The 15,058-nt window shown below is 37.3% G+C and overlaps 1 protein-coding gene across 5 annotated transcripts in view; it reads left to right on the top strand.

The window, feature by feature from the left end:
• Window positions 1-15,058, top strand: part of SRBD1 (S1 RNA binding domain 1) — a 338,878-nt gene that overhangs the window by 298,711 nt on the left and 25,109 nt on the right. For 4 of the 5 annotated variants that reach the window (XM_069071621.1, XM_069071620.1, XM_069071618.1 and 1 more), the window contains 3 exons: window positions 6,169-6,275; window positions 7,663-7,839; window positions 10,389-10,577. In XM_069071621.1, coding sequence (XP_068927722.1) covers window positions 6,169-6,275; window positions 7,663-7,839; window positions 10,389-10,577 — 473 coding nt within the window. The remainder of the gene's footprint in view (window positions 1-6,168; window positions 6,276-7,662; window positions 7,840-10,388; window positions 10,578-15,058) is intronic. The other variant, XM_069071622.1, reaches the window with a different exon arrangement.

Here is a 15,058-nt window from a genome sequence, read left to right as displayed (position 1 = left end):
GCTCCCCTGTTTGGTGGCAGAGTCCTACTGTGGCAAAAAGCCCAAGGGTCAATTGACTGAGCGGCGATATGAACAGGCAAAGGAAACAAAGCAGACAGAAGATTCCAACATTACACTCCTATTTTGGGGACAAAAAAGAGCAAAGCATGGAACAGGAGGAAGACAGTGAAGTCAGAACTCCTGCACCAAAAGCTTCAAAGGAAAATATGAGCTGGTTACAGGCCATAGAGGACCTTAAGAAGCAGATAAGAGAACTGGAGAAAAAATTGGGAAGAGAAATGAGAACAATGCAAGAAAATTATGAAATGAGAGTCAACAGCCTGACTGAGGAAAATAACACTTTAAAAAACAGACTGACTCAAATGGCAAAAGAGGCTCAAAAAGGCAGTGAGGAGAAGAATGCCTTAAAAAGCCAAATTTGCCAGATGGAAAAAGAATCTCAAAAGCTCACTGAGGAGAATCATTGCTTCAGAATTAGACTGGAGCAAATGGAAGCTAATGACTTTATGAGAAATCAAGATGCTATTAAACAGATCTAAACAAATGAAAGAATAGAAGGCAATGTGAAATATCTCATGGGAAAAACCACTGACCTGGAAAGTAGATCCAGGAGAGAAAATTTAAAAATTATTGGACTACCTGAAAGCCATGATCGAAGTTAGAACCTAGAAATCATCCTCCAGGAAGTTCTCAAAGAAAACTGCCCTGATGTTTTAGAACCCGAGGGCAAAATAGAGCTTGAAAGAATCCACCGATCACCTCCTGAAAAAGATCCCCAAAAGAAAACTCCTAGGAATATTATAGCTTAATCTGGAATTCCCAGATTAAGGAGAGAATATTATAAGTAGCCAGGAAGAAACAATTTGAATATTGTGGAAACACAGTCAGGATAACACAGGATCTGGCAGCTTCTACATTGAGGGATCGAAGGGCTTGGAATATGATATTCCGGAGGCCAAAGGAGCTGGGATTCAAACCAAGAGTCACCTACCCAGCAAAACTGAGTATCATTTTTCAGGGGTAAATATGGTCATTCAGTGGAATAGAGGACTTTCAAGCATTCTTGCTGAAAAAAAAAACCAGAGTTGAATAGAAAATTTGACATTCAGATACAAGAAGCATGAGAAGGTAAACAGGGAAAAGAAATCATAAGGAACTTATCAAAGTTGAACTATTAACATTCCTACAAGGAAAAACAATTGTAACTTATGAAACTTTTCTCAGTAGTTGAAAGGAATAGAATATGTGTATACACACACATATATGTCTATAAAAATGTCTATATATGAGGGTATATGGGCATAAGAATACATATGTGAATGTGTGTATATATACTTACAGGTATACATAGATAGAGGGCACAGGACCAATTTAACAGGAAGGGATGATACTTAAAAGGTGAAATTAAGAGGTGAGAGGAATATAATGAGAGGAGATGGGGAGAGACAGAATGGGGTAAACTATCTCATACAGAAGAGGCAAGAGAAAATGGTTACAATGGAGGGGAAGAATAGGAAGGCAAAAGGGAATGGGTCAACCTTATTCCCATTTATTTGGCTTGGGGAGGGAATGAAATACACACTAAATAGGGTATCTCATCCTCCAGGAGAGTAGGGGGGGAAGGGGATGAGAGGGGGCATGATGGAAGGGACGGCAGGCTGGAGGGGAGGGAAGTTGGGATCACCCACTTTTGAAAAGGGATGGGATCAAAGTAGAGAATAGAACAAGTGGGAGGTGGAGGTAGGATAGGAGGGAGGGAAATATAGTCAGTCTTTCACAATATATCTACTACGTTATTGTTTTGCATTAGCCACACATGTTCATCCTATACTGAACTATGTCTTCCCAGTAAGGGTGGGTGACAAGGGAGGAAGGGAATGAATCTGGAATTCAAAGTTTTAAAATCAAATATTCAAATATATATACTATTATCAATACTATTTTACATGTAATTGGGAAATAAGATATACAGGCACTGGGGCATAGAGATCCATTGGAAAAGTCGAAAGGGGTATGGGAGGAAATACGGGAGAGAGCAGATTGGAGGAGGGGATATCCTGTGGGACTGCCCTTTTGGGGCAGTGGGTTGGGGAAAAATGGGGAGAAAATTTGTAACTCAAAATCTGGTGGAAATGAGTGATGTAAATCAGAAGTTAATAAAGCATTTGGAAAATAAAATTTTAAAAAATAAGAAAAAAATGAAAGAACAAGTCAATAATTGAAGTACCACTAAAAGAACTAGCAAACCAGCAAAATTTTAAGTTGAGAGATTAGGCACCAAAATAGAAATTCTGAAAATTAATACGATATTAATGAAATTGAAAGCAAAAACAAGAAACCTTTGAATTCAGAAGTAAGGCCAGTACCTACAACTGGGGGAAGGGAACACAATGAAATAGATAATCTTTAACTAATTTGTTTTTTAAAAAGGAAAACCCAATTACTAGTGTCAAAAATTATAAATAAGTTAATTCATAAGAAATTAATTTCTAAAGAAAGACTCTTTAAGACCACATTATTTTATAAGCAATGTAAATGAAACATTCACCTCTCTGATGTCATTGTCCTCTTGGAGAATGAAGGACAAACAGCAACCTCTGGGAGTAGAGAAGGAGCTGCCCAGTAGGGACCAAACTCTCAATTGGACAGCATGACTGTTTTTTCCTTACCTCCTCTCCCTTCCTCCCTTCCCCTTCTTTCCCTTCTTTTTTCACATACTGTAATCAAACCCTTATCTGCCATTGCTCTGTCTAAAGGGAATGTAAACTTTAATCTCTGAAGCTTTTTGTTTTGTTTTTTTCTCTTAATGATATTAACTATTTGCAAAAGTGGGAAAAGAATGGATCCCACCAGATTATTTTTATTTTAAAAAAATTTTGAATTTGATTTTGATGCCTAAACTAAGAGGGACAAAAGAGACAGAAAAACTATAGACAAGTATCCCTAATGAATAGTGATATAAAAAATTTAAACAAAATATAAAAAGAAGTCGTAGAAAAATGTCACAGGATTTTAAATTATGACTAGGATGACTTTATAACAGGAATTCAGAACTGGTTCGGTATTATAGAAAGAAAAAGAGTGATGAAGATACATTTTTAGAATACCCAATAATAGAATTTGTTTTGTTTGATCATAATTATTTGTCACAAAGATTTTGTGTCCCCACCTCCACCCACAAGTGCTTGATAATTGGGGAAATGAAAAAAAAAAATTAAAGTAGATAACATTAATATCAGCCAATACAGAAAAACTTGTTTTTTGTTTTTACAAAATTTAATATTTGTTTCTTTTAGAAACACTAGGAATAAATTGGATTTTTCCTTAGTAGTAGGACTAATTTATAATATCTATCAAAAACTATGCAGTACAGATAAAATAGGCCTTCCGTGTGGCGGGGGAGGGGTGGGGGATTAAAGCAGGAATTATTACAGCTATCATTTGATGTAGTTATTGTTGTTGTTTGTCCTTTGTTTTCAGAGGGGACCAATAACATCACAAAGTGATGTCTTGACTTGTGTGTTAATTAGATTTAAGTGAGGCAGAGTCGCACAGAATCATCAGTCTCACTCTCCCAGAGTCATTGAAGACAGACAAAAGTCTGGACAACTGGCGATGGCTCTGGGATGCAGTGGATGACCTTGGATTTTTGATATCTTGACCAAGCTCTAAGTATTCCAGAATTCCTGCTTCAGCCATATTCATGGCCGTTGGAACAAATTGTTTTCATCCACTCATTTCACAAGGGGGACATTCTGACATGCTTGGGGTAGACACCCCCTTTACTTACCAATGGATTGAGGCCTTTTGGTTACCCTTAACCATCTGCCAAGGTGGTTTTTACCAAGTATGGCTGCTTGGCATGCGACAGCTTCTTGGTGCCACAGATGAGAGTTGAGTGAAAAGCGGACACCAAAGGAGGATGAGCAGCCCTTAAAAGTGCTTGGCAAGCCCTCATACCAGCGGTGCTAATCCTCCCTGAACATCCATACACTCTATTTGATATACTATTTTGTACATGTTATTATATTTTATGTATAGAATCCTAAACATTCAATTAAAAAATTAATTGAAACAATTTACATAAAGACCAGGCACATTAACTGATGCAAAAAAAATTATAATTTTATTTTGAAATTCAAATTTTTATCTTATCTCTAATTTCTTTGCCTTATAGATTAAAAAAAAAGCACTACATCAATTGACACAGCTTGATCCTTCAAGATATTCTTAACTTGTAGTATAATAGCAAAGTTTCAGGATATGAAATATAACCACATAAATTATTAACATTTCTACATATTACTAACAAAACACAGCAAAATTACATTGGAAGTAAAATTCCATTGGAGGGGTGGCTAGGTAAGAGCGCCAGCCCCAGAGTCTGGAGACCTGGGTTTGGTTCCAGGCTCAGATACTTAACACCCACACAAAATAACTGGCCATGTAACCTTGAGCAAGTTACTTAACCCCAATTGCTTAGGGGTGGCCAGGTGGCGCAGTGAGTAAGAGTGCTGGCCCCAGCGTCGGGAGACCTGGGATTGGTTCCGGCCTCAGATACAAATAACTGGCCGTGTAACCTTGAGCAAGTTACTTAACCCTGATTGCTTTAAAAAAAAAAAATTCCATTGGAAATAATTACAGAAGGCATAAAATACTTGTAAGTCTACCTGCCAAGATACACAGAAATTCTCTGAATACAATGAAAACAGAACTAAAGGCAGAGCTAAATGAGTGGAGGAATATTAATTGCTCATGGGTAAGCTGAGTCTATATAATAAAAATAACAATACTACCTAAGTTAATTTACTTATTCAGTAACATACCATTCAAACTATGAAAGGATTACTTTATAGCACTAGAAAAAATAATGAAATTTACCTGGAGGACCATGAGAGAAATAATGAAAGAGGTGGGAGGGAAAGGACTCTAACAGCACCAGATCTCAAACTATCCCACATAACAGTAATCATCAAAATAGTTTAATCCTGGTTGAAAAAGAATGGTTGATCAGTGGCATATATCTGGTATACCACATATACAAGCAAATGAAAATAAGTCCCAAGACCCCCAATTCCTGGGGTAGGAACTCATTATTCAACAGAAACTCTGGGAAAACTGGGAAAACATTTTGGCAGAAACTAGGAAGTTTCAATATGCCACACCTTCTTACCAAGATAAGTCCCAAATCAATACATGTGTTAGACATTAAGGGTGATGTGAACAGGGGAACAGAGCAAAAGATAACTTTAAGCTGATTCAAATTTATAAGAGTAAGAATTATTCCCAGTTGATATGTGGTCAAGAGATAGGAACAAGCCGTTTTCATAGTAAGGTATCCAAGTTATCAGTAGTCATCTAAAAATTCCTCCAAGCTACCACTAATTAGAAAAATGCAAATTAAAGCAACCCTGAGGTTCAGTTTACCACCCACCAGATTGACAAAGCTGACAGAAAACAAAAATGGCTGATGGCTTATGTTGTTGGGCCCTATCGAAAAACCTACATATAAATTCACTTTTGGTGGAGTTGTGTCAAGATCTGAGAGTCATCTCATAGACTGATAATTGAATCCATGGGAGTTGATGGGATTTCAAAAAGAAATTAAAAGATCCAAGGATATACCATCAGATTTGATAGAGTACTTTTGATTGTGATGAAGTCAGAAGCCTGATTGAGAGGAAAGGTGATGGCAGTAAATGTAGTTATCTCTCTAGCAGTTTGAATGTTGAAAGGAGATGAGATAGGATATTATCTTAAGGGGATGGTAGGGTTAGTGTTTTGTTTTGTTTATTTTTAAGAGTATGAGAGACCTTGATGTATTTATATGTGTCAGGGAGGAAGCCTCTAGATAGGGAGATGAAAGTTAGAACATGTTATAAAATTTCAGAGCAGGCAAAATCGCTGTGGAGTATAATAGTCAGGAAAAGAACATATAACCATGTTAGAGAGGAAGGCTCCAAATTCTGAGAATTCAGTTAAGTACCCAAAGTAAGATTTTTCTCTTGCTTTGTACATTGTCATCATACTTAAAGGTAATGGAGAAAATTGCCATTATGGTACTGTAGATTCCTCAGGTCTTTAAGGGTAGCAGAGACAAAGTGATAGGCTGTTTCAGTAACTAGATCCCCTTGATTTTTTATTATTCTTTGAATTTTGTCTTTTCAGCATGATGTGTCCCAGACTTTACTGAAAGCAACTCTGGATAGTGTGGTGGAAGAGTGTGTCAGCTTTGTGGGAGTGGATATCAACATCTGTTCAGAAATTCTATTAAGGTGAGATGGGAATTCCCTGGCTGTAGATCAGAGAATCGTGGGTTTTGTTTTCCTCAAGCTTCAAACACAGCTTGAGCAAGAGGGCATGTGTGGGTTCACTTACCAGGTCCAAGAAATCAAGAAGAACACATATCACCTATGTAAGGTACTGACAGCTCTTTGGAAGGAGAAAGAAGTTTCAGAAGAGAAGACTTAGTCAAAACTGTAGTAACATTTCACATTATCACTTTAAGTATGTAAAATCCAAAACAATGAGCAGATGTTAGTCATTAAATCCATTAGTGTCACAGACTAGAAGTTAAATAAATGTGCACAGGTTAAGATAGATAAGAGGTTTCCCACCATATGTTAATGGACACTTACATACAAGTTCACACTAGTACTAACCAAAAAATAAATTTTAGTCATTCCAAGTTTCAGGCTATGCCTCTTTCCTCCTTATGTTTTTAATTTTTGTCCGTTCAAATTTCCTCTTGAAAAATTTTTAGAATGTTCCCAGCTCTTCTTCTGGCTTGTTCCTTAACTTAGGATCTTTCCTTTTCCGTTTCTTTCTATCATGTGTGAGGTCTGATCAAAGTACCCATAAAATATGGTCATATTTTATGATCAGAATTCATGTTTGTTCCTCTCCCTTCTTCCCCCCAAACTCTCTCAGGATGCTCCACACATAAAAAAAAAAAGTAAAACTTGTCTGTTCTTTGAACTTCTTTCCATAGTATGAGGTGCCCTAGATCTGGGTCATTTTGTACAATAAGTTTTGTAGGGAGTACTCCCTATATTGAAGGTATTGCTTTTCTGCTATACCTTTGAGCACTTCATGACCCCATAAACTTAAAATTATATGAAGTTAATTAGATGCCGCTTTGTTGAAATTGGGCAAGATATCTTGTGTTCTACTAGCAAATGTATACTACTATATGTGACATTCGTAATCAGCTAATCTTTTTGTATGTCATGAATTTTTTATATTAATGAGAACAGGCTGACAGAAAAAGATAGATCACAGAACTTGTGTCTGTATTTTCTTCTATCTGTCTCTTCCTATAAGTTAAATGAAAATGGGCAAAATCATCACTTGAGTGGATGAGCCAAGGAAGATAAATTATCTGGTGAAAGGGCACAGACTTTCTTTGCCTTATTGTTAATCACTTTACTAGAATTTCTTAGTATTGTTGCTACCTTATATTCCCTTCTCTTTCCTGCTGACCTCCTCCTTAATTCAACTTGTTTTTTGATCCTTTACAAAACAAGACTAATAAATTAAGATATTACTTTTGTTCTTATGAAAAACATCAGTGTCTTTTTGGGTGATACATGTTTGTGGAGTTTTTCTTTGTTTTTTTAACATAGTATCACTGCCATATACTTCATTTGTTTTCTTCTTTAGGCACATTGCAGGACTGAATGCCAGCCGAGCCAAAAATATCATTGAATGGAGAGAGAAAAATGGGCCTTTCATTAATCGGGAGCAGCTGAAGAATGTGAAAGGGCTGGGTCCCAAATCTTTCCAACAATGTGCAGGTTTTATCAGATTCAATCAAGATTACATCAGAACATTCTGCAGGTGATTCTTTGGGTCTGGTTTGTTGTCCTTAACTAAAAATGTTAGAAAAAAACATTCAGATTTCTGGTTGACTTCAACTATACTAAACCTGGTGCCAAGGTGTAGAAAGTTGGAGTACTACAAAACAATGAGGGTTCAGAATCCTTAGGAAAAAGCACATTTTGTAAATACTGCTCTGTCATGGTCAGGTGCTCATCCTATATATATTTTAAAATTATGTTGTCACCATCTTAGGGAACCAGACGTGAAATCTAAAAAATTATAAATTATTAGAAAGATTTGCTAAATCTGTTTTTAAACTGGAAAGAATCCTTAAAATGTTATCCTGAATAATTTTAGTCTCCTTTGACTGGTTTCCTAAGGTTTTGATATTAGTGGATATTTCTTACTCTGATCCAAGATTTAGGAATACATACATACATACATACATACATACATATATATATATGTGTATATATATATATATATATATATATTTCAAAGTAGTCATCATCCTGCAGTACTCTTTGGGATCCATTTCCTTTTAGGGATCTAGCATTTAGGGTTTTTTTTTTTTTTTTGAGGGGGGAAGACAGGGCAATTGGGGTTAAGTGACTTGCCCAAGGTCACACATCTAGTAAGTGTTAAGTGTCTGAGGCTGGATTTGAACTCAGGTCCTCCTGACTACAGGACTGGTACTCTATTTACTGTGCCACTTAGCCACCTTTCTAGGGTTTTTTAAATGTTGAAATTAGTATAGTTAATTTATCAAACTGTGTCATGTGAAATATTCCTTACCTAGGTTGATGCTAGGTAGTTTGCCCTTTACTGAAGAACCATTGATAAACAAGGATTTTAAATAAGTTATCATTTTCCTTCAAAATGAAAGTTTAACTATTTTCAACTTAGTTTTTGCTCCTTAGCTTATTTTTTCCCATTGACTCAAACTCATAACCTACATCACGCAGCATATTTTATAGAAGGAAAAGAATTGGCTGTACCATAATTATTTTTGAAGCTAGTGAAATGAACTTAATATTTTCATTGACTTGAAGACATATTGTGATCTATCATTGGTGATTTTTAATGTCCTTTTTTTAAACAAAAGAGGAAAGGAAGGTGCAGGAACTTTGCCTTAGATTCACACTGGTAGACAATGTCCTTCACAGACACTATGTCTTTATTACTTTTGAAATGAAATTACAAGGCCCAGATGAAATAAATTATATTTTGCCATTCTACTTTCCAAAAAAAAAAAAAAACTACATCAGTTAACAGCTCATATGCAATGTAATAGTTGACCTGCCTGAACCTTTTCACACAGGTGAAAGTTTTCATCTATATTAACTAATCAGCATTTTGCCAGAGGATTCTGCAGTTTCAAGCTTCCATGAGGGTAAAATACTATAATGCAAGGATTTGGTTGGGGAAGAGATTTTGGCCACCATGAAGCCAATTAGAAGTTTAATGGCTATAAAAGTCTCACAATTTTTAGTCCTAGGTAATATCCAGAAAGACTTCAAAGCATTGGCTCAAAGGAAGAATGGCTAATATAACAGAGTTGTCTGAATCCTGTAGTAGCCAGCTATGAGCTTCATGACAACTCTTTGAGAGCTACTACTTTTAAAGTAGATTTGTTCATTTATACTTGTTTGATGTTACCCTTAACTTTATGGCTTGTACTTTCACTGGTCTTTCTGTCCAGACTTGTTGGCTGTTATTTCCTCTGTTAGGGTGCCTTTTCTACAAAACCACAAGAAGTCCCAGAGAGTCTGAATCTGAATCCCCAGTTTCTCCCTTGACACTAATATAATCATTTTGTGATTCGCTAGGGATTATGTTTTTAGGACCCTGATAGCTGGATAAAAAGAATAATAAAAGAGAAAAAAATGAGACAATATCAGAAGAGAGTAATTTGCATCCTCAAAATTATGTGGAAATAGGGAGGAGAAAGTTGTTGCCAGGAAACCAACACTAGCTTATGAGATTCCACTTACTTCCCTTGACCCTTAACTCATTGGGTCACAGAGAATCTTCATGGAAATAACTTGCTTTTTCCAGCAGACTGAGCCAGGCAGACTGCTCTGATTTTCTAATTCTGCCTACCATAGTACTGGTCACAGACTATATACTTAATATTTGTTGAATGAATGAAAGCTACAGTAGTCCTTTCTCACAGTCGGTTGGTATAGGTTTCTTTCGTATGTGTGCATGCATGTATATATGTAAACTTCTGTTTTAGATACTACACATATATATACACACATATACACATTCACATATGTGTATATGCATACATACAAACATACACACTCTTTGGTTTTAAGTCAGTGATAAATGGTATGTTTCTATGAAACGAATAAGTAGCCAAAATTGGGTTGTATATATCTATGTTAAAGATGTTGTGATAGCCAAAACTCAACTTACTACCTCCCTTCTTTCCTTTCTTCCTCATTTCCTACCTCTCTTATTCTATCTTCTTTTATCTTCCTCCTCTGTTGTCCTACCTTCCTATCTACCTCCCTGCCTCTTGGCCTACTTTCCATCCTCTCCCCTTTTCTTTGTGATAGCAGTCTACAGAATGAATCTTCATCAGGGGATCAAGTCCTGAGCATTGCTGTGACAACTCCAGTAGATGTTCAGTTTACAGATGAGAAACAAGGCAAGAAAAAGAGCAAAACAGCCCCAAAAGTTGCACTGAAGCCAAATCCTTTGGATCAAACATGTATCCATCCAGAATCATATGACACAGCTATGAGGTAAGACCATATGAGAATACTCTCAGCTGTATACCAGGTAAAATGTCACATATCAAGCAATCTTTGTTTGGGTATAATGGGGTACTTTATTAATTCAGCTTTGGGGAACAAAATTATGATTGTGTTTAAGTTGATTACTTTTTTGGAATTTTCTGAATGCTAAGTCATAGGGCCCATTATTTTTTCTCATTGAAGAAAAAAAGCCAGTGTTTCTGACTCAGCTTCATGTTAAATAAGCCTATACTAATAGTTCAGAATATATCATAGAAATTGTATTGCTCACTCTTCTTTTTGTTTTGAAAATTAATTAGAAGGTGGTGGCCAGGTAGCACAGCGAGTAAGAGCACCAGCCCCAGAGTTGGGATGATCTGGGATCAAATACGGGCTCAGACACTTAGCACCACCCAGAAACACCTGGCCATGTAACCTTGAGCAAGTTACTTAATCCCAATTGCTTAGGGGCGGCCAGGTGGCGCAGTGAGTAAGAGTACCAGCCCCAGAGTCGGGATAAGTAAGTTAATTAACCCCGATTGCTTTAAAAAAAAAAGAAAAAGAAAAGAAAATTAATTAGATGTAACTGATTAGGACCTGCCTAATGACGACTGAATGCCCGCATCATCCAGTCAGTTGCAAAGCCCCATCTTCTGTGGGCCAGGTATTGAGCTATGTTCTAGGGATACAAAGGAAGGCACAAAAACAAATAGTCCCTGCTCTCAAGAAATATACCATCTAATTAGAGATAACATGCTAACCACCTATGTATAAACAAGATATATATAGGATAAATTGAGGGTAGTCTCAAAGGGAAGGCACTGAAATTAAGAAGGACTGGCTTCTTATAGAAGGTAGGACTTTAACTGAAACTTGAAGGAAGCCAAGAAAGCCAGGAGGTGGATGTGAGAATGCAAGAGGATTGCAGGCATGGGGGACAGTGATGGAGGATTGTGTGCAAGAAACAGCAAGGAGGCCAGTGTCCCTAAATCATACCATACATGGAGAACAACTGCCCTTGATGTCTCACAGTCCAAATGAATGGCATCTAAGGGTACTGAAAGAACTGGTATAGGAGATTATTAAGACACTTTGAAATGAGGGAGTATTGTGTTCATTTCTGGGTGCCGCAGTTTAGGAGAAGATTGATAGGCTATCTGGAGGACAACCAGCATGTTGAAGGCCCCCTAATTCATGCCATCCAAGGGTTGCTTGAAAAAACCATGGACATTACTCTGAAGGAGATCCTAGGATCACAGTTTTCTAGAACTAGAAGAAATCTCAGAGACCATTTATTTAGCTCAGGAGTTCCTAACCTGGGGTTTACCAACTGGTGTAATATTTAGTAACTATTTTGACATAATTGATTTCCTTTGTAATTTTATATATTTTATTTTATGCATTTAAAAACATGTCAAAAAGAGGCCAGTAGGTTTCACCAGAGTTCCACAGGGGTCCAATAGACAACAAAGAATAAGAACTCCCGATCTACAATGGCCCCTACATTTTACTGCTGAGGAAACTGAGCCCCAGGAAGCTTAAACGACTTCTTCAGGGTCATATAGATAGGAAGTGGAAGAGCTAGAATTCATACTGTCTTCTCTTACTAAAGAGCCATTGTTCCTTCCACTGAAACACAGTTAGCCTCAGAAGGCAGAAGTTGAAGAGAGGCTGTTTAGGTTTGATATAAGGAGGTAATTCCTAACATTTAGAGCTATACAGAAATGGAATGGGCTTCCTTGAGAAGTAGTGAGTTTTGTGTTACTGTTTGACCACTGACCAGGGATGTTGTAGAGAAAATCCTTGTACAAGTATATCGATCAGGTGCCCTCCAACCCTGAGACTTTGGGAGATTATGATTCAGGTTATAAAATCAAAAGTTTTTTTAAATGAAGTACTTTTTTTCATTAAAAAGTGTATTTGGAAATATTTTAAGCCATTTTCACTGAATTATATGTCTGACTTTAACTGTTTGAATTTAAAAATAATGAAATTTAAAATTAAACTTTTACTTAAGGGAAAGGGAAGGGAATAAGCATTTATATAGTACCTACTATGTACCAGGAACTGTGTTAAGTGCTTTTACAAATGTTTCTCAGTGTGGGAGGTAAAACCAAAAAGAGGCAAAAGACAATCCCTGCCTTCAAGGAACTCACAATCTAATGAAAGAGACAAAAGCAAACAATATGTGCAATTAAGATATATACAAGAAAAATAGGAAATAATTGAAAGAGCCTAGAACAGGAGTGGGGAACCTTCAGCCTTGAGGCCACATGTGGCCCTCTCTATCCTCAAGTGTGGCCCGTTGACTGAATCCAAACGTCACAGAGCAAATTCTCTTAAGAAAAGGATTTGTTCTATAAAACTTGGACTCAGTCAAAAGATTGTACCCAAAGATATAGAAGGCCACATATAGCCTCAAGACCAGAGGTTTCCCACCCCAGACCTAGAATTAAGAGGGTTTGGGAAAATCTTCCTGGAAGATGGAATTTTAATTGGGACTTGAAGCACACCAGGGAAGCCAGTAGGCAGAGATGAAGAAGGAGAATATTACAGGCATAGAGGGCAGCCAGAAAAAATGCCTAGAACTGAAAGATAGAGTGTCTTATTTATGGAATAGCCAGAAGACCAGTGTTGCTGGATGTGGTGGGGAGTAAGATGGAAGAAACCTGGAAAGTTAGGGGTAGGAGGGTAGGTTATGAAGGGTTTTCAGTGCCAAACTGAGGATTTTGTATTTGATCCTGGGAGCTATAGGGAACCACTGGAGTTTGAGAAGAAGGGTGACATCATTTGACCTGTGCTTTAGGAAAATCACTTTGGTGGCTGAATGGAGAATGGATTGGAGTTGGGGGAGACTGGAGGCAAGTCCCACCAGCAGGCTATTGCAGTAGTCTAAATGCAAATTGATTAGAATCTGCTCCAGGGTGGTGGCAATATCAGAGGCAGAAACTGCCATATTAGAGAGATGCATGTCAAAGGTGAAACTGACAGAACTCTAAACAGATTGTATATGGAGAATGAGCAATAATGAAGAGTCAAGGAAGACACCTGTGTTGTGAGCCTGAGGGACTGAGAAACTGGTGTTGTCTTGTGTAGTAATGAGGAAGTTTGGAAGGTAGGAGGGTTTAGGGAGAAAGATAATGAATTCAGTCTACTGATTATCTAGTTCCTAATGTCTAAAAGGCAGTTGGAGATTTGAGATTGGAGGCCAGCAGAGGGCTTAAGGCAGGAGAAATAGATTCAAGAATTGTCAACATAGAGATGATATAATGATCTGTGAGAGCTGATGAGATCACCAAATGAAGTTATAGAGGAAGAAGAAAAGAGGACCCGACATAGGACCCTGTTGGACTTAGAGTTAGAGGCATGATCTGGATGAAGATGCCTCAAAGAAGATTGAGATGCACAGGTCATATGGTGTGAGAATGGTTTCCAGAAAACTTAGAGAGAAGAGGGTGATCAGCAGTGTCAAAGACTGCAGAGAGTTTGAGAAGCTAGGTGGCGCAGTGAATAGAATGCCATGCCTGGATTCAGGAAGACCTGAGTGCAAATCCAGCCTTAGATACTTAATAGCTGTGTGACCTTGGGCAAGTCACTTAACCATTTTGCCTCAGTTTTCTCATCTGTAAAATGATCTGGAGAAGGAAATGGCAAATCATTCTATTACCTTTACCAAGAAAACCCTAAATGGGGTCATGAAGAGTCAGACATAACTCAACAATAACAACAACAATGCCCTATTAGGGGAAATATCAATAATTAGTTCTCCAGCATATAAGTATATCTGGTATTTTCCTTGCACATAGTGCAATAAGTGTTCATTGAATTAATTCATTGATTTTTATTTCACTTATTCCAAAAATATTTATTTATTGACTCAATGCCTACTACCAATTACTTAACAACCAATCGCCAAACATTTATTAAGACCCTACTAAGTGTCACTGCATGGTGTGATACAAAAAGATGAGCCTATCGTCTAATAACTTATAATGTAACATGGGAGATAAGAATAACTAGTACCTTAATACAAGGCGGTGTATAGTATAAGATAAGTAAAAGCAAAGCAAATGAATGAATATATGAAAAAGCATTTTTAAGCACTTATTCACCAAACATTATGCTAAGTGCTTAGACTGGAAAGAAAAATTGAGATTGACTCTGTTCATCTGTGGGGCAGGTGGAAAGGCCTAGAATACCTACAGGTGCAATTGTGGGTCAGATGACAAGATTCTTAGGTTGCACTGGTAGATGAAATGACAGTGCCAGGGGATTGCAGGGCATATAGAGTGACTGCAGAAAGCAAGGCCTAGAGGACTGTAAAAGGAAATAATAAGGCAGCTATTATGGCCTGGTGATTCTCCATCTTATCTCCCTAACATTTCCCTTTGCCCCCGTAGTGTTTTCTTCTTCCCCTCTTTTTCAGTTTTTCTGTTGAGATCATCAGGATATAACAGAACTACTGCCAGGCCTTTAGTCTGAATAGACTC

The sequence above is a fragment of the Petaurus breviceps genome, unplaced genomic scaffold, assembly GCF_028583685.1.
Source record: "Petaurus breviceps papuanus isolate PSGF00001 unplaced genomic scaffold, PetGlider_PUasm1.0 90842, whole genome shotgun sequence".
NCBI classification, from domain to species: domain Eukaryota; kingdom Metazoa; phylum Chordata; class Mammalia; order Diprotodontia; family Petauridae; genus Petaurus; species Petaurus breviceps.
This window is presented reverse-complemented; position numbering and strand designations above follow the sequence as displayed.